General features: G+C 41.9%; 2 protein-coding genes across 8 annotated transcripts; one reads left to right on the forward strand and one right to left on the reverse strand.

Annotated features, from left to right (window-relative positions):
* Window positions 1–3,626: 3,626 nt before the first annotated feature.
* usp10 (ubiquitin specific peptidase 10) lies at window positions 3,627–18,771 on the reverse strand. Of its 4 annotated transcripts, none has more exons than XM_088371436.1 (15): window positions 18,506–18,771; window positions 14,397–14,465; window positions 13,769–13,814; window positions 13,089–13,148; window positions 10,327–11,505; window positions 9,117–9,208; window positions 8,452–8,561; window positions 8,310–8,365; window positions 8,126–8,229; window positions 7,703–7,802; window positions 7,401–7,581; window positions 6,558–6,723; window positions 5,955–6,099; window positions 5,680–5,745; window positions 3,627–5,253 (listed from the first exon to the last, which is right to left on the reverse strand). In XM_088371436.1, exons 1-15 carry the CDS (start codon window positions 18,524–18,526, stop codon window positions 5,066–5,068), a joined length of 2,583 nt encoding a protein of 860 aa, XP_088227562.1. In that variant the 5' UTR covers window positions 18,527–18,771; the 3' UTR covers window positions 3,627–5,065. The 4 variants fall into 4 exon arrangements, with proteins under 4 accessions (XP_088227562.1, XP_088227560.1, XP_088227564.1 ...); XM_088371434.1 differs by lacking the exon at window positions 18,506–18,771 and adding an exon at window positions 15,005–15,134; XM_088371438.1 differs by lacking the exon at window positions 13,089–13,148.
* Window positions 18,772–19,551: 780 nt separating this feature from the next.
* On the forward strand, window positions 19,552–22,857 carry marveld3 (MARVEL domain containing 3). Of its 4 annotated transcripts, none has more exons than XM_088370322.1 (4): window positions 19,552–19,681; window positions 20,416–20,660; window positions 21,083–21,180; window positions 21,311–22,857. In XM_088370322.1, the coding sequence occupies exons 1-4, from the start codon at window positions 19,625–19,627 to the stop codon at window positions 21,919–21,921; spliced, it is 1,011 nt and encodes a 336-aa protein (XP_088226448.1). In that variant the 5' UTR covers window positions 19,552–19,624; the 3' UTR covers window positions 21,922–22,857. The 4 variants fall into 4 exon arrangements, with proteins under 4 accessions (XP_088226448.1, XP_088226449.1, XP_088226451.1 ...); XM_088370323.1 differs by having other exon boundaries at window positions 19,565–19,681; window positions 20,419–20,660; XM_088370325.1 differs by having other exon boundaries at window positions 19,583–19,681; window positions 20,384–20,660.
* Window positions 22,858–23,809: the final 952 nt, after the last annotated feature.

The raw sequence follows: 23,809 nt of genomic DNA on the forward strand, positions 1-23,809 counted from the left end.
TTGCTATGACACATGATTCACCTTTCACAAAAAATGGTAGTGGGTACTGATTAGGTTAAAAAAATTAATAATACTTGTCCTTGTTGGGGCAACATTAAAATACAGTAGCATACTAGGCCCAAGTGTTCCTAAAAAAAACAGGTCAACGTTATATTCCTTAAAAATATATTTTTGTAAACCATTGTCACATAATCAACTGAACATTAACACTGTGCTAAAATTAATTATAACGCTGGAGGGAGCCCCCATAACATTCGTTGAAAATCACTAATCTAGATTTCAACTGCAGTCGAATATAACTCTCTTAAGTTATTTTTCACCTTTACATTCATGGAAGTTGAAAAAAAGTAACAGAGTAGAAATTATAAAGTTTTTCAAGTCATCAGAAAAATAAAGAAAAATACCCCCCAAAATATCTACTTAACTCCACTGAAGTATTTGCTCTTTGTACTTCCTCTCACTGGATGAGGAGCGTCGTGTATTTTGTACAGTATACACTCTAATACATAATTCATACAGTTTCGGTGGAAACTCTTCTGATGTTATATAATCATATACAGGTGGGCTTGCCGTTTTTCTTTGTGGCGTTCAAGTCGGAACCACCATCATACACACGCGCGCACACGCATACTGTACTCCATAAGTATTACAGCGAGCGTTTATTTAGATAGAAGCCGAAGGTGGTTTGCAGAACCTCTAAACATGACGCACACGCGAACTGCAGTAGGGAACAAAGCAGCCGAGAGACTAAATGAAGAAGGCGTACGGAACATGAGGCTGATTAGCAAAACAAACCACAGAAGGGCATTGAAATGTCTGCGCAGGTCGCGTGACGACACAAGGTTGAGCGACTTTAAGGATTCTTTTGATTTTATGTGCATCGCCTGTGGTCAGAGATGATGCAAAAAGGCAAAATGGCTGACCTTGACCCGTATTAATGTATCAACAATGTATCGGTTGAACTGATTAATGGCTTTGTAACGTTTGGGGCACTTAATATCAACCCCCTGCTTAAAAAAACATGGATGTTGCGTGTAAGGTTTAAATACCAGTCGGAATCCAAACGTCATTTTTTTGCAGGCCAAATGACGTTGCCAAGATAAAACATTGCTATTGCGGATTTGTGGAAACCACATGTACATGGCACGAGTATAACATCAACATGCAAAGGACATTGATTGTTTCTGGACATGTTAAGCGGTATTGTAGCGGTATACATTTTTCATCCTCTAGCTCACGTTTCAGATGGAAGACATTCCTTTACCAAAACGGGCTCCATTATAATAAACGACTCGCTCGGCTTTCATACATGCAAACCCCCCGTAGGCTTCCTTGTGGTACATTTGAGACTTTGGAAGGCTTTTTTGTGGTCACTCCGAGTCAAATGAGATGCCAACTTCAAGGCTATGGTGGTCCGACTATGAATATTAGAATAGAATGGCTTCAACGGCCTGTAATTATTCACATAGTGCTTGAATTTAGGCTGACAGCTTCACTGGCACAAGCATGCGCAATGTCATTGGAAGCACGCTTCTGACACGCATGCTGACGTGAGTTCAAAAGGCCTCACTAGGTGCATTTGGAAGCAGGCGCTGGAGAGCGCACAGAACAATATGGCCTTCACACGAGAGCCCAAGGTTACAAATCTGTCTCCAAAACTTACAGCACGGGGCGTCCTGGTCACGCCGCTCATGTATGTTTAGGATTGTGGCCCTGTATTTTATTAAGAACGGTACATGGTGATGCCATGAGGTCACTTTTGACAAAATTCTACCGCAGCTAACAGACTTGAGAGGAAAGCAGCGGGGGTCTTGCGCTACAAATGTTGAGAGTTGGTTTCTTGCTGAGATTTACATGTAATCCAATAATCGGATCCATCCATTCATCCCGTAACGGGATGCATTAAAATCTACATCTGCATTTACTTTGAAAAGCAATGACCATCAATCCTTGTGTGATATTGCTTGGTTAACAGCATGATAAAGAAGACAGTTTTACTACCTATTCTAATTAAAGCACAAAATGTGCTTGTGTGCATTCACGGATTAAAGACCAGTGGTGAATGTTGCCGGTACGATCTACGTTAAGAATGTGTATATGCAGATGTCAACTGTTGCAAAGTTTTGTGTAGAGGACAAAAAGTATAATATCTACGAGTGTGCAGAAATGTCATACTAGTCAAAGGCAAGTTTTCTATTCCACTTGACAAGTGTTGGCGATCTTCCGCTGAGGAAAGCGTTCACGTTTTTGAGGACAGCCTAGTTTTCTAGGGGAAGGAGGGGTTGAAAACAAGCAGAGCCAGCAGATTTTTCAATGACGGGTCTGCTTTCCATTATGTCGGGGCGAGCTGCGCCGCAGGAGCGAGCGCACTGCGACGCAAGCCAGTCCCACCACAGTCGCCAACCTGCTACAAACACCACATGTTGACAGCGCGCGCCCCAAGCCGACTCAACCTTGTTTGTGTCTGTTGCGGGGGATTTGAAAGACGACAAGACGGCTCTGTCTCCATGTCATTATTAGCAAACCGCTTTTTGCACAATCCTTTATTCGAACAACAAACAAAACAGAATGGCGGAGGCCCGAAATTCAAAAGACAAAAGAGATTGTTGTATAACTCCAGCAGACAAACAGTGTTAGGAGCTCATACCGAAGACACACATTAAGCAACCGGAAAGCTCACATTGTCCGTTTCATAGTCCAAACGTCCTGACATTCTTGTTGGAGGAATAAATACGCAAATAAAGATCCATGTCACAGTTTGGGAAGGAATCACAACAAAGCTTGCAGCACAATTTGAACGTAGGAGATGAAGACAGGCCAAAAGTTTTCAAATAAGCAGGGGGATCCAATATGATGTCCTTTGGTTTAGTTGGCAACCGTTTTAAATGTTAAAAAACATGTAAGTGGAATGACATTAACACATCAAGATCCACTAAATTATTCTTTAAGTGTTGAATTCAGGCGCGACCTGGTCTTAATTAAAAGGCCCTGTAAAGTGAAATCAGAGATTTGGACGATGGCAGAAATGCACCTGATATATTAACATGTAGGGATTGTTGGGGTAAAATATACCTAAATCTCGATTTTACACGGACTTTGGGGTCAGGAATTTGTGAGTCGCGTTAACCTCTAAAGTGTGTTGTATCGAAAGTCTTGTTATTTTAGAGGCATATTTTTAGGCAGCCTAAGGAGTTCTTTGTTGCATTAATTTAGGTCAGGCATGTTGTTGGGCAGCCAAGGGGGTCAGTTTGCTCGACACACATGGAAGTCTGTTGACATTTTGTTGAAAATACTACTTGAAAATGTAATAATATTGGGATCCATGATCAAACATAAAGTCATGTAGGATCAAAGTTAGTAAAATCGAGATTTAGGTCTAATACACTATGTTGCATAAACTGATTTTTTACAGTATTTGAAGTGTCAAACTTACCATTTCATCAAATCATTCAAATTTGTCGGGGTTGTTGACAGTTTTCTTGCAAACAATGTCTTCACTTTACAGAGACTTTGACACTTTGAGATGGGGGAATGGAGTGCACTTGAATAAAGCATTTTGTTGGGTGCTTCGTGCAAGATGTGATGTTGGCGAAAGTGGTTGTGCGAGTGACAGAAAATGAAATAAGTATGGAGCAAAGAACTACTTCATCTTTATTCAAAGTTATGCTGTGACCTGTCTTTTCTTTTGAAAACATCCAATTTAAACAAACCCAAGTCAGAGGGGAGCATTAAGGTGGGAACATCCAATGAGTGACCGAAACAAAAATTAACATTTTAGTAGCGTGAACAAACAAAAATCATCACAATCAATGAATTATGCAAAAAAAAATAATAAAAAAAAATAATCAACATAAGCGAACACTATCTCTATTTGTGTATGTGCGTGCACACGTCCAAGCGCTGGTGTCACCTACTTTCTTTTGCACCCTTCAACGCACCGCAGACACAAGGGGGACGTGTCACTTCAAATGTGATTGCCCCATTTGGGGGGGGGGGGTAAAAGATCACATATTGAACCTAAGGCTGCCCTCCCCTGGCCCCCACAACTGAGTTTTTGAGGGGAGTTGGATGGGTGTTATGTGGCTCAGACATACTAAGGAGCCACCTGAACCCAGGGGCGACAAAAGAGACGGTAAATGGATCCAACAAGAAACGCACAAAGTAAACAAGGGGAGCTTGCAGTGGAATCTATCTTTTGATTAGTTGCCATCTCCAGTGCAAACAATCTAAAAACAGGCCAAGTCCTTCAGGACTGCATGTTTATTTTTTGTTGTTGACAATTTAAGTCTAAATAATTGCAAATATGCCTGCCACGTAATCATCATCAGTTCATACTTTGTGCACAGAAAGCTTGTTATCTTAAATTCTAAAGCGCAATAAAGACTGCTTAGATACGGTGTAGACGTAAAGAGCCAAAGAGTGTTCACTTCAGATTCCGTGTAGCCCAGTCCTCACTGTGTGAGGGCTCAACCTGGATGAGGAAAGGAGACGAGGAGTCTTGGGGGGAGGGGGGGGATGATGATGATGATGGTGGTGGTGGTGATGAAGGGGATGTTGATGCTGGTGCTAGGCCTGGTCAATGGGCTCATTCAAAAACGGGCCTTTTCGCTGTGGTTCTCCTCATGAAAAAGGGCAACACTGATAATTCCGGGAGAGAAGACACTCCAGCGGTGCATTTTGCAGTTCTTCATCTGAACTGCCTAATCTTTCACTTTTTTTTTTCTTTTTCGAGAAGAACATAAAACGACAGCAGTTGTGCACAGAGAAAAGCGAGCCGTTGCAAGGAATTCTTGGTGAATGCAACTTGTGTCTCCACTTGGGAAGAGGTGCTGGAAAAGCTGGCTCTCAAGGAAGCAAGGACACGAGGGAAGAGGAGGAAAATCTTGCAAGAGAACAAAGTCGGGCAGTGTTCCTGTTCATCATATGTTCCACATGTGTGTTTGCGTGTATCACGTGTAAGATGAGGGGATCTGTGTTGGTTATGTATTTGTGAGTGTATGCATGTCGCTTGCTCCGTTGCTGATGTGCATGCGCGCGTGTGTGTATGTGGTGTGTGTGGGTGCGCCTACAAGAGGTCAACGCGGCGGTAGTACAGCAGGTAAGCGGTGCGTTCAGCAATCTGCTTGACCACCAGGTATTGGTTGATCACCTTCACCGCCTGGTCGTCAATGCGCAGCCAGCCATTAAGACCGATGTGGAAGACATCCGTGGTATAGTGACCGCCTGTCGCACTGTTCCCATGGTGATAGACCACTGCCGGGGACCAAAGACAAACCATTTCATTTTAAAGCCTATTCACTCGTTTCTGAACTTCAGCAAGGTAGTAAATAGTAAATTTACATGGCTTGCTGTTTATTTGGGAGATATTAAGGTCCATGTACTAACTAGTTAGAGGAGACAGTTTTAAAAGTATTTTTTTTCCACTAGTGCCACTTTTGCCTTTCTACTTCTCAATTAAACCCTACATGTGCGGTAAACTACTCTGCTAAGCCCAACTTGTAGACTAGTGTCATGCACTAGAAGCCTCCTAAACCCAAACAGTGGCACTGAAATGCTCACAACTGTTATTAGTGAGTCACTGTTTGCTTGTTACAAAAAAAAAAAAAAGGTATGGCTAGTTATAAAATATACACAAGGTAAAACCTCCGTTTTCAAAACAAACACAGCCACTGAACTCACCTGCAAAAAGTCTGTACGTTCTTTGGCCTTTCACAACTTTGCTCCTCACTCCAGAAGACAGCAGGTCTGCATAACATGAGGGGAAAATTTTTGAGTTGCATCTTGCTCTATTGCCGTCCTTATTGGCAGCCACTAACGTGAACGTGCTTGAAAATAGGCGTGAAATAAAAGGATTTTACACTCGAGATTTGATTTACAGTATTGGGCCGTCTGGTAAAATAAAATTCACATATGAACAGTTTTACAAGGATTGCGGTCTCTTTAAAGAGCCATACCTTTGCTTATTTCCAGATCTACGGGGTACTCAATGATCTTGTTGAGTTTTTGACAGCCTCCGGTCTTCTCAAAGACAAATCTCTTGAGATGGAGCACGAGGACAGGGGGCAGCTCCTCCAGAGTGACCCTCCGGCTGACCTCAATCTGACACGTGGGACAAAAGCTAATTGTCAGGGTAACAAGATAAAAAAAAAGTTTGGATGACATGATTTATAAGCATGGAACATCATATCTAACCTAATAGAAAAATGGTACAAATGAGAGAGCAAAGGCAACGCAAGAGAACAGAAGAGAACATTTCGATCTCGCCAAGGTTGTAAATCATCTTGGTCTTTTGGAGGCATTTAACACACCAATTTGTAGCAGGTTCAAGTCAACACAAAAATTTAGCAAGAAGCCACACCACACCAGATGTTCAAAAACAGTAGAGGACAACAACAAATCTTGGCCACTCTGGTGAAAAATTAGCAAAGAATTGGTTGGTTAGGATATTGACTAACAAATGACCCAACTAAAACTAAGTGTAGAAGCCAAGAATAGTAGCAGCAGTGTGATGTCTAGGCAGCACATAGCAGCCACATGTGGAGGCGGTGCTTTCATACCTCCTGCTTGCTCTTGGAAGTGTAGCCCTGCACCGACTCTCGGGCGACCAGCGTTTCCAGGGCCTCCTGGACCGTGCGGACCTTCTCTGACTGAATATCGAGCTGCAGCGTAAAGAAGGGCTGCAGTGTGGCCGATTCCTTGGAGTTTTGCTGATAAACCACCGACCTGACGGACAAGCAGAACTTCAGGTCATAGAACATCTCAGGCCACACACAAAGGAGTGGCCTTTCTGGATGACATTATCTACAGGGGGTCCCTAAAAAGTATTCACTCTTTGAATGTCAATGACTCGTTTATTTTGTTTCAGGTGAAACTTAATGGCAAATGTTTGGGTGCTCACTACGGTACATTATGCCCTTACGTTTTTTTTTTGTTTAACATGTTTAAATACACAAATAAATGTCTCAAGTCGTTTCTGGCTTCCGCGATATATCAGCATGACCAATTCATTTTCTGTATTTTTGTAATATGTTCGTTTGCCTCTTCATATCAAAGACTACTTTCAAAAACAGGATACCCACCCCTCAAGCTGATTCTTCTCTAAAATACACTAACATTCACTAGTGCCCAAAATAAGCATAAAGGGCGAACGAGCAGACAAACATACAACCCCCGTGTTCTATTTTTCTGCTTCCAAACAATGTTGAGAAAATAAATGTGGCCTGTGCCAGACTCGAATCTCAAAGAACGTGTTATTAAGGCCAGCTTCACCCACTCTGGGTCTTGCCTTTCAAGAGGGCCAGAGGTTAAGTGTGTCTGTGAGCGGATACCACACGCCTTCACTCCCATGAGACATTCACAGAAACAGCACCGCTATTTTCGTTTTGGTTTGGTCCGCGTACCTAATGTGTCCTCCAAATATGTCAGTAATGGGCGTGCGGACAAAGTCAGCTTGGCGAGTGATGGAAGTCTTGTTGCGAGGGCCAACTTGCTCCCACTCATCCTCGCTCCCGTCTTCGTCCTTGCCGGCGTTGTCTTCCTCCACACCTGGCGGGGATTCTGGGCCATTGGGGGTGGGGGCTTCTGCTCAAAGTAACACGAGGGGAAACACTTGAGATGATCGTGTGCGTGTTTGTTTAAAAAAAAAACGCCACCTCATCATCTCTCATTCGTTGAATTATTTTCAGCATGCAATGGTGCTTACTCTCTTCCTGAGGCGAGATTAGTTTTTTCAAAGCCAGCATCTCCTCATGCAGTCCGTTAAGAATGAAGCCAAGATACTCCTCTGCGTCTTCCTGCCGACCCTAGCAGCACATGGGCACCAATTAAAACACACCAGGAATGCTTAGAGTCATAGAAAACTCTTGAGTCAAGCTGTGGGTGCCCTCAGACGCTATTACATTTGTCGTGTTTTCAGACAATTAGCAAGAAAATACCTTTGGAGTATTGCAGGATTCAGCATTTCCAGCCCTTATATTTCCATACCTAGTTGAATTCTAATTAAAAATGTGCTTTTGGGAAAAACTAAGAACACTGGCTTCCAGTACAAAGAGTCCAAAAGACCATGTGAAAAGGAAATACACAACACCTTGATATAACTCCCTCAGATATCTTGGGGGCTGCTTACCTTTTCCGAAAGACTGGACTTGATGAGCGTGAGGAGTCTGTAGATGTACGTTGGCTCAAAGGGGATGCCCGGGCGAATGTCTTTCACCAGCTTTTCACCGACACCTGTGGACAGCGCTTTGGGGTCAGTGTTGCAAAGAGAAGAAATTAAGTCATACCATCTACAGGAAAAGAAGCTCACGTACCTGGTTTTGGCTTAGCAGGCACTGGCATGTTTGTGAACTCATTCACCAGCCTCACACTTGATAGTTAAGACACAAAAGGCAATCATTGGTTAGCAAAGCACAGTCAGACTCAAGCGCATAGCAGGATAACAATGTTGCTTACAAGTTGTCTATCATGGGCGTGGAAGTGCACGGTCTCTGTGTTTCACTGTGCAGAGGAATGGACTTCATCAGGTGATACATGGGAGGGCACGCGATCAGGGCCTGAAGAGTCTGAGGGCTTTGAGTCAGGAAAGAAAAACTGGCATAGGGGAGAAAAGTAAAAAAATCACTGATGATTCATGAGATCAGCGCTTCCCAAACTTTGAGCCAAGGACAGATTTTATTAGAAAAATCTCACGGCACACCACAAGACAAAAAAAAAGTCAATACTGATTAACTCATTTCAATTGAGTCAGAAAATTTACTTGGTGCGTGTACATTATGGCATACAAGTTGTGTTCTATGAATAGCACCAGGTGGCTGCACAGTTGAATTATTTACCTTCTGCCATCAGGTGAAAGAACAGCAAGAGGCCAAAATGGAGAGGTGGGCTTTTATGTACATGTACAATTTGATGCTAATGTAAATTCAAATGGGTGGAACTCACTGACCAAATTAAACAAGTCTGGAAAAAAAATGTAAACAATTAAACACTCAAACAGCAACTTCTAACGGTTGCATGAAAAGGAAAATAAACAACACACAACCACTCATTTAGTTGTCCAACAAGAAAAAGGGTAAATTATGTTATTAGACATTTGTAACGTCAGATGGCAAAAAGGATACAGCGTTGATGTAGCACCAGTTTCCTTTGTTGACAAGTCCTCTCGGCTGCAAAGACACTGGTTTATGTATCAACTTCACATTCTCAATAAGTTCTGGGGATTCAAACAGACAACAATCTTAAATAGGCAGGCTCCTTGCACACTTATCAGTAACATGCAATCAGATGTAGAGTAACATGTTCCTTCTTCCAGCCATGTCTCTTGTGACGGCAAGATCAACACAAGAGACTTGTGAATGGGAGCAAGGCTATTCTGTACCACGCCTAGGAAGGGAGACTGCCATTAAAACACAGCTCCCAAGGAAACGTGGACAAGGTAACGGCAATTTTGGAAGGATGGGGCGTGGGGGGGAGCATTTGGACAGCTGCTCCCTTAATCCAACTTTTATTTATGTTATAAAGCAAACTGCAAATAGGATCTCGGGTATCAGAGTAAAATTAAAGTCGCCTGTGAGCCTTGTAGACTCTGAAAATGCTCCAGATGAGGAACCTAAAAACAAAAACAAAACCCAGAGAACATTTCCTTGTTTGCCAAGTATTGCCTTGTCCCGTTTTAAACGTGCAGCAAAAATAGTCATTTGACACATTCAGCAAAAACACTGATCTGCAAGGCAACCAATATGTCAAGTGTAGTTCGAAGTCTATGAATGCTCAAATTGTTTCACTATGTCCTTAACGTTACATCTACAAGCTCTCCAAGAGGATGAACTAGATACCACTTCAGTATGCACGTCTGTTACCAGATGTGCGCTGCAAACAATAAACAAAAAATTCCTCACTTTTGCACTATGCACTCAAATCTGGACAAACGCTGCCATCAAGTGGCCAAACAGATATTGCATTTCTTGAAAGGCAGTTATTAAAGCATTTATTCACTATCCTTGATATCTAGATTAAGGTCTCTAAGACGTCACAAGCAGAACAATTTGCCACACTAGCAGAACGACTCGGAAGCAGCTGTGTGGTAATAGTGACTTTTTGTCCATCTTTGACATTTGCGTTAAACCTTAATATGGACATCAAAAACGTGCTCAAACGGCTTTTGATCGGCTACGAGTATGCAATTACAACTAGCGCCCATTTCTGCACACTAATAGGACACATTTTGCATATGAACGGGACAACTCCATGTTACTTGTGAGGGAAAACTGCACGACTACCATACAGGGTGCCTTTTTGTACAGCAGCGACATTAAGCATCCTGATGAATACCTGCAAGCTTTGGAGCCATAGGGTCCTCTGATACATGGACAGGGCCCTGCTTGACCTCAACAGGTTTCTCCTCGGGCATCTCTGGTGTCAAGGGTGGAGGGGCGACAACTTCCACGGCATTCTTAATCTCCACAAAGGCCGGAGGGCTGCCAGGAAGTGGCTTAGAGTTGTGGAAGAGACTAGCCCACGATTTAGGGGGGTTGGCAGTTTGCGCGGCCGGACCTGCGGGCGACTGCGACACCTCTGCTGCCGCCGTTTGGGCAGCACAGTGCAGAGAGACCTGCGGGGTCAAATCGTCACTCTCACAGTCTTCCTTGTGTCCATGTGCACTAATGGGAGTGGCGGCCTCTGCCAAGCCATTACTCTCGGCCACCTCGCCGCCCTCGGTTTCAGTAGTCGTAGCAGCAGAAGCAGGAAGAGGTGACTTGGAGCGGAGGCTGTGCGGACTATCTGAAAGTTGGGGGCTCTGTGGAGCCAACTGTTCTGGCTGCTCATCTGCAGTCCTTGGTCCCTCAGTCATGCTTCTGCTTTGACATGAGGACGAAAAGGGCAAAGTTACATTGGTGCAGGCGGCCCCGCTTTTTAAGTCCGATGACGAGTAATCGGGGCTATCACAAGTCCTCTGATTGGAAGCGGATGTGGCCATCGGAGCAGCCATCGCCGTGGAGACGACGCTCGGAGATGAAAAACCGGTCCCCACTAAAGTCTTACAATCCGCATCCTCTGCACTATGTTGCGAGGCGCCAAGTGCGTGTCCATTCACGAGTGCCGTCACAGGCGTCCCCCCGTCTGCAGGAGCGCCGCTGTTGTTGCCGCTAGCTGATGGGTCTAGGTAGTTGTAGTACCCCGGGGGCCGCTTTTTCTTTTTCTTTCTCTCTCGCTGTGCCAGGCCACCAGGTAGCCCGTCCATGTCCTGGCACACCTGATGATTGTCCAGGGCCGACGCCTCCGAGTCGGGCCCGTCCTCAGAGTTGAAGTGGCTTCCATCCAGGGCATCGGCCACCGGAGTCGTCGTCGTCGTCTGTTGAGTCTTCTGTGCCGACTGGCAGCCCAGGATGAACTCGGGAGCCTGTGGGTTCAGTGTGCTCGACACCTTGTACAAATTGTCGTTCATGCCGCCTACGGGCTTGGAGTCTATGACCTCATCAACACCAAACTTAATGCGTTGATAGTCATCTCCTGAAAATAACAATGTACAAACATGCAAATCAATTAGGCACATTTGGAGCGATAAAATGAACTAAGTTGAGGATTCAAGTACACAAATTCACCCCAAACCCTAACTATAAAGGTGCATCTCAATAAATTGGAATATTGCAGAAGATTTTTTTTAATCAGCATTGTGGTTTAATTCAGAAACTGAATTGACAGAGTGAAAAAGGATGTACTTTTAAGTATTTATTTTTATTATGTTGATTACTGCTTACAGCTACCGAAAACCCCAAATTTGCTTTGAATAAATTTGAATTTCTTAGCAAGAATTATCTACCGGTAAGTAATTTTAAAATAAAAGTACAAATATGTGTACTTAAAAATTGAATCTTTTTCTGTACAACTGTGTGGATTCCCAATCATCAAACTTGTCAGCAAACGTTTGTATTGATACAACCCAAATTTTTGTTTTCCAAAAGAATTTGTAAACGACTTGCCATGCTATCCGTTGTGCTCCTTTGTGTGCAAGAAATGGCCACCAGGCGGTAGTGTAATACCAAAAGACATGATAAAAAGCTGCTCGACTGAGGAGACTACAACTTCATTGCCTTATATTTTCAGAGGAAGATCATCACTGAGTATTGTTGTATTTTCTCTTGGTTCGTATTGATTCACGAATTATGTTAAAATAATTGCTCAAAGGGTTAAAACAATAAATAAACTTGGATTAGAAATGATACAGCCATCCATTCTCTGCACCACTTATATTCTTATTTATTGAGATGCAGCTGTCTGTGTATTTTATTCTGACCAGAAAAAAAATAAATAATAATAAAAAAAAGAATCACTGTTTGGAAAACTTTTGAATTTCAAAAATGTGAAGTGTTTTTAAAGAAACTTAATTATTTTGTCAAACTACGACAAGCTGATGCATAACTGATACTGCGTTACAAATATACTCAATTAAAATTTGCTTCAATGTTTTTTCAAGTCACACCTAAAAGTCATCCACGATAAAATCAATGTGCACTTCTGTTATTAGAATGTCGTGCATGGCTGCAGTGTAAATGTGAGTCTCAAAATCAAAACGTGAACAAAAAGAAGTATTAGTACGTGCAAATCAGGAAAATGCTTCATTGCAATGACTAAGCAAACTGGTAACGCAATGTGCACAATGGTCAACAGGGCATGAAGACTGTGGTTACTCGCCCAGATAAGAAAAGGCCCTCTGTTAGTAGGACTGAAACCACACGCCGCAATTGAACCACGACGACATGTGTTAGGAACACATCAATAATAAAAAGAAGAAGAAGAACACGCTCAGTCAAGAAGTCAATTTGTTAGATCCAAATCTTCCCAAATAGATGGAAATTCACCTTGGGCCTTGCAGAGGTGAAATGAATTATTACGCAAGAGAAGAGAAGATACATAGCAGGATCTTGAGCATGCAAAGCTCACAGATTTGGCCAACAGGCAAGAGAAAGAATACGGGCACAAAGTTCTGGAAGCCACCAGTTATGAAGACTGATATTTTGTTGTTGTTTTTAACTTTTGACAGCAAAATGCACAGCAGCGAGTCAAGCCACAGAGTGTCGGGCTTCTCCACTCACCGCAACCCTGCAGTCCCATTGACTCCATTATATATGGTACAGCAGGAGTGCAGTAACCTCCTAAATAGTCAATACAAATCAAGTTAAACAACAGTCATGTGCATATGCGTTCTTTTATTGTGCCTGTTAATTGGTGGCTTTCATTTGGCTTTTTTTTTTTTAAATGTAATCTTCAAATACAGAGATCTAAATGTAATGATATTGTTAATTGCAAATACATGTTTGTACAGACACGTGGTAAAAATGTAACGCTCTTCACTTCCTATTCTGTTGAGACCATCTCAGCCTGGGGTATAAATAGTATTGCAATTTCAAAGCCTGCTTTGATAAAAAGTAGGTTTTAGAGAAAATGTGTTATGCATAAATTTCAAAGTCAGCTTTTTGTTCATTTCTCACAATTCTCTTTACACTTGTGGTTGTTTTGTTGTTTGATTACATCATTGTAAAGTTTAGCTTTGGTGTTGAGTCAGTGTATTAATTTTCTAAACTTTAAATTAACGCATGAAACTATGTTGTCGGATAATGTGCCATGGTGACAGAAACTCAAGGTTTAAAAAAAAAAAATAAAATAAAAAAATAAAAAATAAAAAAAATAAAAAAACTTCAGGGTGTGCTCATTTATGTTGAAAACTGTCAATGATATCAGTAGTAATCAAAGTTTAAAAGTTAAATGTGCATACCGGAAGACTGACTGACACATGGCCCTTTTTCGTTGAATGGTGGAAGCTGCAAAGAGGGAGGGGGAGCCAACATTAGCACCATCACATAAGATACAAAAGCTACAATTGATATTCGGATATTAACATTAACAGAAAGCTCCATGGTGTAGGCGAGTGAAATGCGAGATCATCAAGTGTGCCATGGGAAGTTATCTAGTTTCATTTAAATGGAGCTAAAAATATTTTCTACAATTGTAAATTTGCAATGTACCATTTAAGTCTGCCACTATCGATGGCAAAAGCTACAATTGACCTGTGTATCAACCTTATGTTATGGTATGTTATGTATAGTGTTCCCTCTGAATAATAGCTTTGTTTTCAATAATAACAGCCCAGATGACTGCAAACTAAATAACTAAACTGAGACGACCAGATGAGTATTTCTTGATGTCTTGAAAAATTACCCCCCCAAATATATATGTGCCAATATAAATTTGAACTGATCCATCATATTACTGCCAAGAGCAGTACAACATATCTGCAAATTTAGAGCAGTATTGTATAGCTGATACAAAGTGAGCATATATAAAAAGTCAGGAAACATTTCTTCCTCAACAACAACTTGAGAAATAACGTTGACCCTCCTTACCTCGACGTAACATCGTGGAGTCACAAAGAACTGATTGATTTCATCTGGGCTGAATTCCCCAAAGATATACTGCAGAGACACAATACAAACATGAGTTAGATGGAGAGGCAATATTCAGCATTTAATTGCCTGTTGTGGTCCTACAATGCTTAGAATGTGGTCATATAAATGTGAACAACTGAGGACAAAGTCTACTCACATTAGAAAATTATTTAAAAATGTATTTCAGTAGTAAGAGCAACTCTTGATAGCTTGAGCAAAGGTTAAAGCAACTCAAGGTGCTGAGTCATGCCCAGTTAAACATAAACCTTACCCATTCAAAAAATGGACTTGTATGCCAATTAATACTTACATTATCTGAAAAAAAAAGGTATAAACGTAGTTTGTTCTTGATTCATGAATGAAAATCTGGGGGTGCTCTGTTTATAACGGACCCGAATTCATACTTAAGTTTGAACCTGCTGGCCTCCTTTTAATCACGTAATCCAAAGACCACAGTTAAGACCATAAACATGGCATACATATTGCTTCACTTTCTCCGATACAAAATTCTTTAGAGTAACAACTTGCCCTTGCTGAAATTGTAACAACCAACTGCATGTTCTCACCGTCAGGCTCCACATTTCCCGTGAATGTTGCATTTCACTTGTGGTGTCTTAACACTAGGGCCACTATGTGATAGGACAACTGCACATAGTTAAGTGACTACAAAAATCATAGTCTGTGTGTTAACTACAAAATTAAAGTAGAACTACAAGAGTGCTTGTGGAGAACAGAACACTAACAGACCAAGGCTACTGATGATGTCATTTTGGATGTGTAGATGTCACGGAGCGGTGCAATCAAAGAGTCCATTTACGCAGTCAAAGCGCAAAGGTGCCACGAGCTCACCAACCGCGCCCCTGCTTCAACCGTCACGGTAAAACAGTGGGGGCGAGAACGGGGGAGGCACACAGAAAAAGAAAGTGCAAGTCAAGCATATAGAACCCTTTGCAAACGAGGCCCACGCACGAGGGCCCGCATTGCTGAAATTGCACTCCAACAAACGACAAATAGGCGGTCGTAATCCGGTGGCTTCGGGCGGCTAATACAATGACAACGGGGTGAATGTCGCGTTGCTTTCCTCTGTAGGCGTGCCACGCGTAGCTCGCTAAGCTGTCTCTGCTGATGCTTTCCACTGAGGATTACAGCAAATTAGCCATCTGCATCATTTTACCACTTTAGCCAGGACAACACACACGTACAGAACAGGATCGCGCGATCATGAGCAGCTATCATACCACAACAATTGCAAGTTGTTGGATTTTGAGATTCAACAAGCTCTAAGTGACTTACACTTCAGAACTATTTCTGTGGATTTCTATGGATTCTTTGCAGCACTATGTCACTATGACGTCACAATGTTAGCTCGAGGGAAAAATAACTGATCACTGCTACTTTTATGCCCAAAAATGTCATGTTGTTGTGGTTTTTGTTGCCAAACTGTAAACGCAAAAACAAACACTTGAAACCATCACATTCCATAAATCATAGCTCGTTAGATATTACATTGAAATCTTTTCATTTGACCTACATTTTCCATCAAGTCCATGTATGGGACACACCCTCTGCCATCACGTCTGGTTGGTAAGAAGCTGAAATCATTCTGCTAATTTTGTTCGTTCAGCCATGGGAAGCCAATTCTGCCCGGACAAGCCAGAGGAACTAGCAGGAAGTTGCAGTGTTCGTTTAGCCGTTAGATGATCTGAGTTGTGGCAACTTTGGTGTCGTTAAATGTCGGAACACTATGACCAATCTGCCCAAAAAACATCAAATTGTTTACAAAGTCTGAAGGGTTCCACTAACAATGTGCGCACACCTGCCATGGGGGCCTCCCCAAGCGCCCTGGAGAAAGCATGTGCATGCATTTTTGTGTCATGTAATAACACAGTGACAAGAACCACCACTCTGGAGGGTGCAAGGAAGGAAGGAAAGAGATGCTGCCAATTTGGGGGCAGAACCAGAAAGAATTCAGTGCTGGGACTAACACCCATCTCCTAATACGGTAAGCACATAGCAAGATAAGACTCAACATGAGGGCTGTATCAGTGCTGAGACATGTCTGTACTCAAGACTCAAAAAGATCTGATCAAAAAGATCTGATGCTGAACTCCAATACCACTTTACCAACCCGACTTGTACCTTCCAGCCAGAGAGAGTAGAAGCAGCAAATTGGATATGAACTATGCAAGTGCGACAATTGATCAACAACTAAGCTAGTCACAAATTCAGCAGCAACTATTGTGATAGTCAATTCATAATATAGAACAGATAAGATGGAGGTAAATGCACATTCCAAGTGTTCAAGCAAACCCAATAGTGGCGTTTATAATATTACAAATGAGAGACACTTTAAGAGTTGAATTTGGAAGTGACATAAGCAAGTGCCTTCATGTATGTAGATATGTCCTAGCATAAGGAAAGGGGATGTTGCTTCTTGACTGAACCACCTTAGGCAGGCTCCGTTGTGGGCACAAGATTGTGCCACCTGACATCTGTAGCAGAACGTTGAATCTTCTGATGGGCAACCCACAGCATCCACCACAGAGCACCATCTCCCGGTAGTGAAAGAGCTTCAGTTGTAGGGTGCCCAGACTCAACCTTCCCTACCCGTGCCAAAAGGCTTTTTATTTCCACCCTGGGAGGGAAACGCTAATATGGCATTCCTACTACTCTGTCAATATTTTGCAAACCGATTCCCATGCACCCTCAGCCTGTCCCACTGGAATTTAAACCTCCAATCTATTTGAATTTAAAAAACAAAGACTTGTTGGTTGATACTTTTCATAATTTCCATTTAATTCATACTTTGGAGTGCCTGCTTGTCTTGTGTTCTCAGTTCCTTTTGCGCTCTAAGTCTTTTTATGAAACTTTAAACTTTGAAATAATTTTAATGTGTGGACTTGGAGAAACCAGAGTAGAAGGGGAAAATGTTGAAAATAAAAGTACAGTTATACTGTTTTATTGTAATTTGAAGTCAGCTGTGTTCTTTATTAAAATCTTACACATCATGTGGACATTTCAAATTTAAGTATTGGAGAAACCCTGTAATAAGAACGGGTGAAGCCAAATTTGCGGTTCAACTTTCAGAATCAGGCCCATGATGCTCAATCGGAACAACAGCATGTGCGTGAACTCATCCAACCCGCGGTGGTTAACTGTCTCGCAACCGGGAACGCGGTGTCAGTACGTAGGCTGCAAGTGGACCTTGGTTCGGTTTAGCCGCCGCCTCGAGCAAACCGAATAAAGTTCAGAATTGCCATGCGTCCACTTCACCAAATCGCCCCTCCCCTCCAACTTCCACTACGATGACACGCATTGCGTGGGGCCCTTTTTGTATATACAACAAAATGTAAAGTATGTATAAAGACGGAGGCCAGTTCAACTGTTGCAATTTAAGCTAACAAGCTAAAGGACATTTAACCCCATTTACATACCTTATCGATCACTTTGAAATGTTAAACCTCCGCCACCTGTGCAAAGCTGCTAGCTGACTCAGTTAAGTCAACGGTGGAGTGTGTTTATAAAGGCAAATTTTATTTAAACGCCACAACTAGATAACCAAACAATACACACAAAAAAATGCTCCTGTGGTGGCAAAGTGAAACGTGTTTTGAAAAGTGGTGTTCGACAACATGCACTCGAAGAAGGCCCCTAGCTAACCGGAGCAGGTGGGCCATGCAAACACGCAGCACTTTTCAGTGTCACTTGACTCTTCGGTATAAACTCGTGCACCCTTTCCGTCCAAAGTGTCACAGTGTATGGATAAAAACAAACGTCATTCCCATAGGAGTTGAGAAATCCGTATCACCCCCATTCGACGAAAGCAACGTGGGGCCTGTTAGCTCACCATGCTTGCTGGTGCTGTTTCAATGAGGCTTAATGGGGGCATTAGCAAGCACTTTTCGACACTCACACTTTCAATGACAACAGGAGTCTTTTGCAATAATAACATCTTCACATCCGTGCCGCTAACTTGTAGCTTTAACACGACTCAAGCGAAAATAAAAGTGTTAGTCGAACGTTTATGTGGCAGTGAGGTCTAAAAGGAACGTTAGCTCGCTAACTACCTGGTTGCCGTAAGAAGCCATGCTCCCGGTGAGATTTGCTCTCCTCGTCGGACAAGACAACTCTCCCGGGGAGATGTTGGAGCTTAGAAGGGGCCGCCTCGACGGGTGTCCTACTTCGACATCAATGTCATTTCCCCAGCAGTCAGATGTGTCCGATCCATGTAAAAGGCGTTTAGCAACCTCATGCCATGGGACTCGCCGTCACCGCCATTTCTGTCCAGCGTCTTCTTCGCTTGCTACGCGGCTAGGGGAGGTTTGGCCAGGCAGCGGGAGCTCAATGAATAACCACACATACTTCCGTTGTCAGATTGAGATTTCACAATAAAATGTCAAACGTCTTTAACAATCTTGATCGAGCCAAGGGGATTACTCTAATACTGCCTCAAACAACGCTAACATTCTAGGCCCGTTTTATTGCACACAAAGCTGATTTCAAAAGTTCACAAACTGGTACCTTGAGATACGAAGGACCCCGACTGACTTACAAGTTTTTCAAGATACGAGCCTTCCTTTGGCCTATATTTTTGCTTGGGCTTTTAAACTAAATTTGTGATACCACTGTGTGCTGGCAGTAAAATTCACAACAAGTTTTGGTTAGGATTCAACCCTTAAGCAACAGTTATCGAGCCAAAAATGTATTGTAGTTTGATTACGTCTGTACTATTTTTCTTGTGGATTGCGTCTCGGAAGCGGAAGCACAAAATGATTTGTAGTATCGTGAAACCGCAAACTTCACATAAAGACTTGACCATGTGCCCCCGTACTTAATATGGTTTAGCTATGCTTCTTATCGCTGGTTATTTCAGCTTTAATGACCACAAATGTGCTGTGCATAAATGTGTATGACTTGTTTATTTTTACAAAGAGAACATAACTGTTTCGAGACTATCACAACTGCCTGTGCCTCATACATGGTGGATACTGAAACCCCTCGTGTGCAAGTTTCACATTTTACCAATCCACAAATCCTCTTTAATACTTAAGTACAACACAAATTGGGGAGCATAATTATTTTTTTGCTTTTATTTTGTGCGTCCAAATGTAGCTGGCGATAGAAATCCAGTGGGCGTGGTGCGCCACAGGTGAGCCGTCAAATCCGGAAGTAAACGCCTTATTCTAATGTTATTGTTTTTGTTTCGTATAAACGCTCAAAATTTACTTTTCACACAGACTAAGGTAGGGGACTTTTACACTAAGTTTTAACTTAAACGAACACTGCACACTGTGAAATCTGACCGATTTTGCTTTATGGAAAATTACGATCACGTCACTACATACTGGCCACTTGAAACGAATGAAAAGAAAAATACTTAGTACCGAATGTAGGCTAATTGTGCTATGTACTATGTTTTGTGAATTCATATTAATTTTCATCCACTAAACAATTCATTGTGTACACCTGCACGATTTAAAGACATCCAATATAAAATAGTTAAGTGCGGTCTGAACAAACGCAGTTATGCTGTTCAGGTACAACTACTAGTTTTAGTGCTACCAGTTGGATCCAGGAGGCGAGGACTACATGACACATGCTAAATAGGAATAAAATCACTAGTAAGACAGGAATCATTCCACTAGTGCAATGACTTGCCTTGTCTGCAAGGACAAAGAATGGACTTGGACTTTAATAACGTTACTAAGGATATGGAATTAATGTTAAATTTTGAAAAAAAAATATCCTTGCTAAGGCTAATTTGATGCAGATATGGGATTAGTGTTACATTAAAAAATGTTTTAAAGGAAAATTTTGATGCATATGTCTCATTGTGCAAGTGTACCTAATATTGGAATTTCAGTCCTAACTGTAAATTAAATCACCCAGCCACCTATTGATCTTTATCATTGTCAACTACTCTAATACTATGTGTTTTGCTCAAGCGTTAATGCATTAGAATGTATGTCCTCAATAGAAGATGCCAGAGAGGGGCGGATACCAACCGAGGAGAGATGCGTATGCAGATTACAAGAGTAGAGACAAGGATTCCCCTCACAGCGTGGAGCATTTCAAGAAGTATGACAGCAGAGATCACAAAGAAAAGCCCAGACTCGCTGGCGAGAGAGGCTCTGCTGGTGACAGGAGGCCCAGACAGAGGGACATGACAAATCCCTCTCAACCTGCTTTCACAGACCACCATCATCAAGGACCCTCAACACTGTAAGCAACCAAATACAGTAACACACAGACTGTCAAGGAGTTGGTCTCAGTGACGCTGTAAAATGAGTCATACTGTGGTCACAAGGGCTGAAACGATTAATCGAATAATTTGAGTTAAAAATTACGTGCGATCATTTTCCCACATGGACAAATGTTACTGCATGTATATTACAGAGTGTATAATCAAGGTAATATAAACAAAGTTAATATAGCCTACCACCCCAAGCCAGAAGATAATCACTGGTGAAGGATGGGCGTAGGCACTGGTGTGCTTTCAATCACTTTGGCAAACAATCAAAAAATATGATAAGCACATTCATACATGAGCTTCCATGGCCAACAAATGTAAAACAATGGGAAAAAAATCTTGTCCTGTATACAGAATGTTGTGTAGCTAAATTTAGTCCATGTGTTCTTCACAGATATGGACAGCCTTCAGTGTATTCCTCTGATGATGAATATCATGAGCGACAACCCAGAGAAGCTCTTTACAATCTTCGATATATCCTCACCAGCCGAGGTCAGTTGTGTTGTGTGATGACAAGAAGATAGAACCGCCCGCTGCATCTTCTAGCTTGGGCATGGCTTCTAGTGCATAGGGAAAGTATTCCTTCCTTCCATCAAAATTTTGCTTCTCATGGCTGTTCCAGGCCTTTGCCAGCTGATGGAGGTGTTTGTCAATCTTCTCATCATCATCTGCACCGGCGTGCCTCACAGCAACAATGGCGGCTACCGCGACCTCGCCAGCTTGGGCGGTATCTACCACTATCACTTCGGGGGAGCTGGTGCCTTCCAAGGTGCTGAAGCAGACCGTGTGAAGGAGCTGGACAGGTTGTTCCATGAGCTCAAGAGGCCTCCATACGCCTTTGCAATGGCGTGCGGCGGGATAGTCATGATCTACGCCCTGGCCATGCTCGCCCTGGGTATTTTCCGAGTGCCGTACCGCTACCCGCCCGTGCTCTTGGGAGAAGCTCTGGTCAACCTTCTCATCGGTTTGGGCTACATCGCTGCGCTGGCCTTCTTCTTTATCAAACTGCAGGAGAACTACAACAACCCCATCTGTCAAGAGAGGGAGCGCATGTACAAGAGCAAAGGTCACAAGGGCTTCGAGTGCAAGTTTCACGGCGCGGACATTGCCGGGGGTCTCTTTGGCGTGCTGGGTGTCTTTGTGTTCATCTTCGGGGCCGTGTTGGCCGTCAGAGCTTTCCGTACCGTGCGGGAAATGAAGAAGCAAAATAACAATCCGAATGATCGCTTTTGAGGACAGTTGGAGCAAAACTTGGACTGTTTGGGAAAACATATTAGAGTCCCACTGGTTTCAATGAATCTGGGAACCTTTTACACGTTTTGAATTACAATTAGTGTTCCCCCAATTATTCACATTGGATAGGGACAAAGAAATAGTAGAAAATAATCTTCAAAACAGAGGCTCCAAGCTGTTTATTGCCACTCTCGGCTGAAGGTTATTGTTTAACTCTACATGAAACAAAGCAAAGTACATGTTGTGTATTCAAAACAACTGCATAGTCTCCGCTGTATTAATGCTAACATTCAATGGGAAACTCCATCCATCGGCGCACATGCTAAGAGTTTGCATCTGTGACCGTGTTGCTGTCCTTTGCTTAAGCACAGGATATATGATAACAAACAGTGCAGTAACACATGTAGACAGATAACAAACTCACAAACATATTTTTTCCACTGTGAAGCGCAAGTAATATCACTGCCGTATCGAGAGACTGAGAGAGGAGCTGAGCCTCCAGTGCAGTACTCTATAGCATATACTATAATATACATATATTATACTCCCTCCAGGTGGCCAAGACATACACAACCTATTTTTTCTCATTCAGAAACACATTTGTTTTGTTTTGGGGGAAATGATTGATGGTATTTTCATTCATGTCAATGGGAAAGATATGTGCAAGCTCACGGAACAAATTAAACTTGTCTCTCAAGGCACCTCTGTAGTTTCTTGGCACCAAGATGCAATAAAATGATGCCAAGCAATACATTTATATTAGCTTTGGCTTGAGCACAGTAGCTAAAAGGCAGGTGAACACAGTAGTCTGTCACATATTATTTGGGGCTTTTTTTTTTATTCTTAGCATCTTTATTGTCTGTTTACATACATTTATATTTTGTACTCTTTTACTATTTTTACTATGTATATATTAAAGTACTGTTAACCTATAAATGTTCATTTATTTATTTTTCTTTCTCCGGTAAAAGAAGTAATCAATGGTCAAGTACAATTTGCATAATCTAGAACTGAATAGTTAGATAAAACTATTGAATTACCATATTGTTTTTGAGGTGGTAAACATTTGCCATTACTACACATTTTACCCGACATAATAAACTTGAGTGGTCTTTAAGACAAGCTGCCAGAGCATCTACGAGTTGAAGCTGTCATTACTTGTTCCACCAACAGATGGCAGATGTACTGTATTCAGCTTTTAACCTAAATATGGAACCAGTACCCTTTTTGTATCGTAAAGGCTTTATTTTCTGCACAATTATGTGGACAACTTGAAATGGACCCTTCTTCATGGATGCCAGAAAATAGCTAATCACATTCAGGAGTTTAATACAAATGTTGGAATGAAAAACAAGACAAAACAAAATCTTAGTGTAAAATGTTCATAAAATGTTTGTCGAGCCTGACAACAACAAAAAAGACTCAGAACCAAATTTTATTGCTACTTTGCAGGATTTTAAACCTAACCTTGCATGACCTCTCATTGTAGCTTCATCTTCTCCCTATATTCTCTAATTAGGTATCCTAAAATTAGGTTAACAGCAGCATCAATTTGCATGTTCAGATGCAAACCTAAAACATTACATATACCCAATTTTGTATAAATGAAATTGTTTATACATATTTTACGGTGATAATGAGGACATGCTGTCAACATCCATCAACATCCAGTACTAGAATGAGACCCCATCATTTAAAATTCCATAGTAGATAGGGAAATATTCATTTGCAATGAAGTAAAAAAAATAAAAATCAGCTTTGTGGTGTCAAGAAAAATAAAATATTCAGGCCGTTCTAGAAAATAACATACATAGAGGAACTTGGAGACTGAGCACTGGCAACTTAGGTCACATGATCAACAACCGCACTGTCTTGGATCATTTCCACT

Source organism: Syngnathus floridae, chromosome 3 (assembly GCF_059516105.1).
Source record: "Syngnathus floridae isolate MCC-2025c chromosome 3, RoL_Sflo_1.0, whole genome shotgun sequence".
NCBI classification, from domain to species: domain Eukaryota; kingdom Metazoa; phylum Chordata; class Actinopteri; order Syngnathiformes; family Syngnathidae; genus Syngnathus; species Syngnathus floridae.

Coding starts and splice junctions, on each gene's coding strand:
- usp10 (XM_088371434.1), bottom strand. CDS start 15,037: ATGCAACATTCACGGGAAATGTGGAGCCTGACG. Junction 8,230..8,309: donor GCCTGCTAAGCCAAAACCAG/GTACGTGAGCTT, acceptor CGCTGTCCACAG/GTGTCGGTGAAAAGCTGGTG. Junction 7,582..7,702: donor AATCTCGCCTCAGGAAGAGA/GTAAGCACCATT, acceptor TACTTTGAGCAG/AAGCCCCCACCCCCAATGGC.
- marveld3 (XM_088370322.1), top strand. CDS start 19,625: ATGTTATTGTTTTTGTTTCGTATAAACGCTCAAAATTTACTTTTCACA. Junction 19,682..20,415: donor TACTTTTCACACAGACTAAG/GTAGGGGACTTT, acceptor TGTCCTCAATAG/AAGATGCCAGAGAGGGGCGG. Junction 20,661..21,082: donor CATCAAGGACCCTCAACACT/GTAAGCAACCAA, acceptor TGTTCTTCACAG/ATATGGACAGCCTTCAGTGT.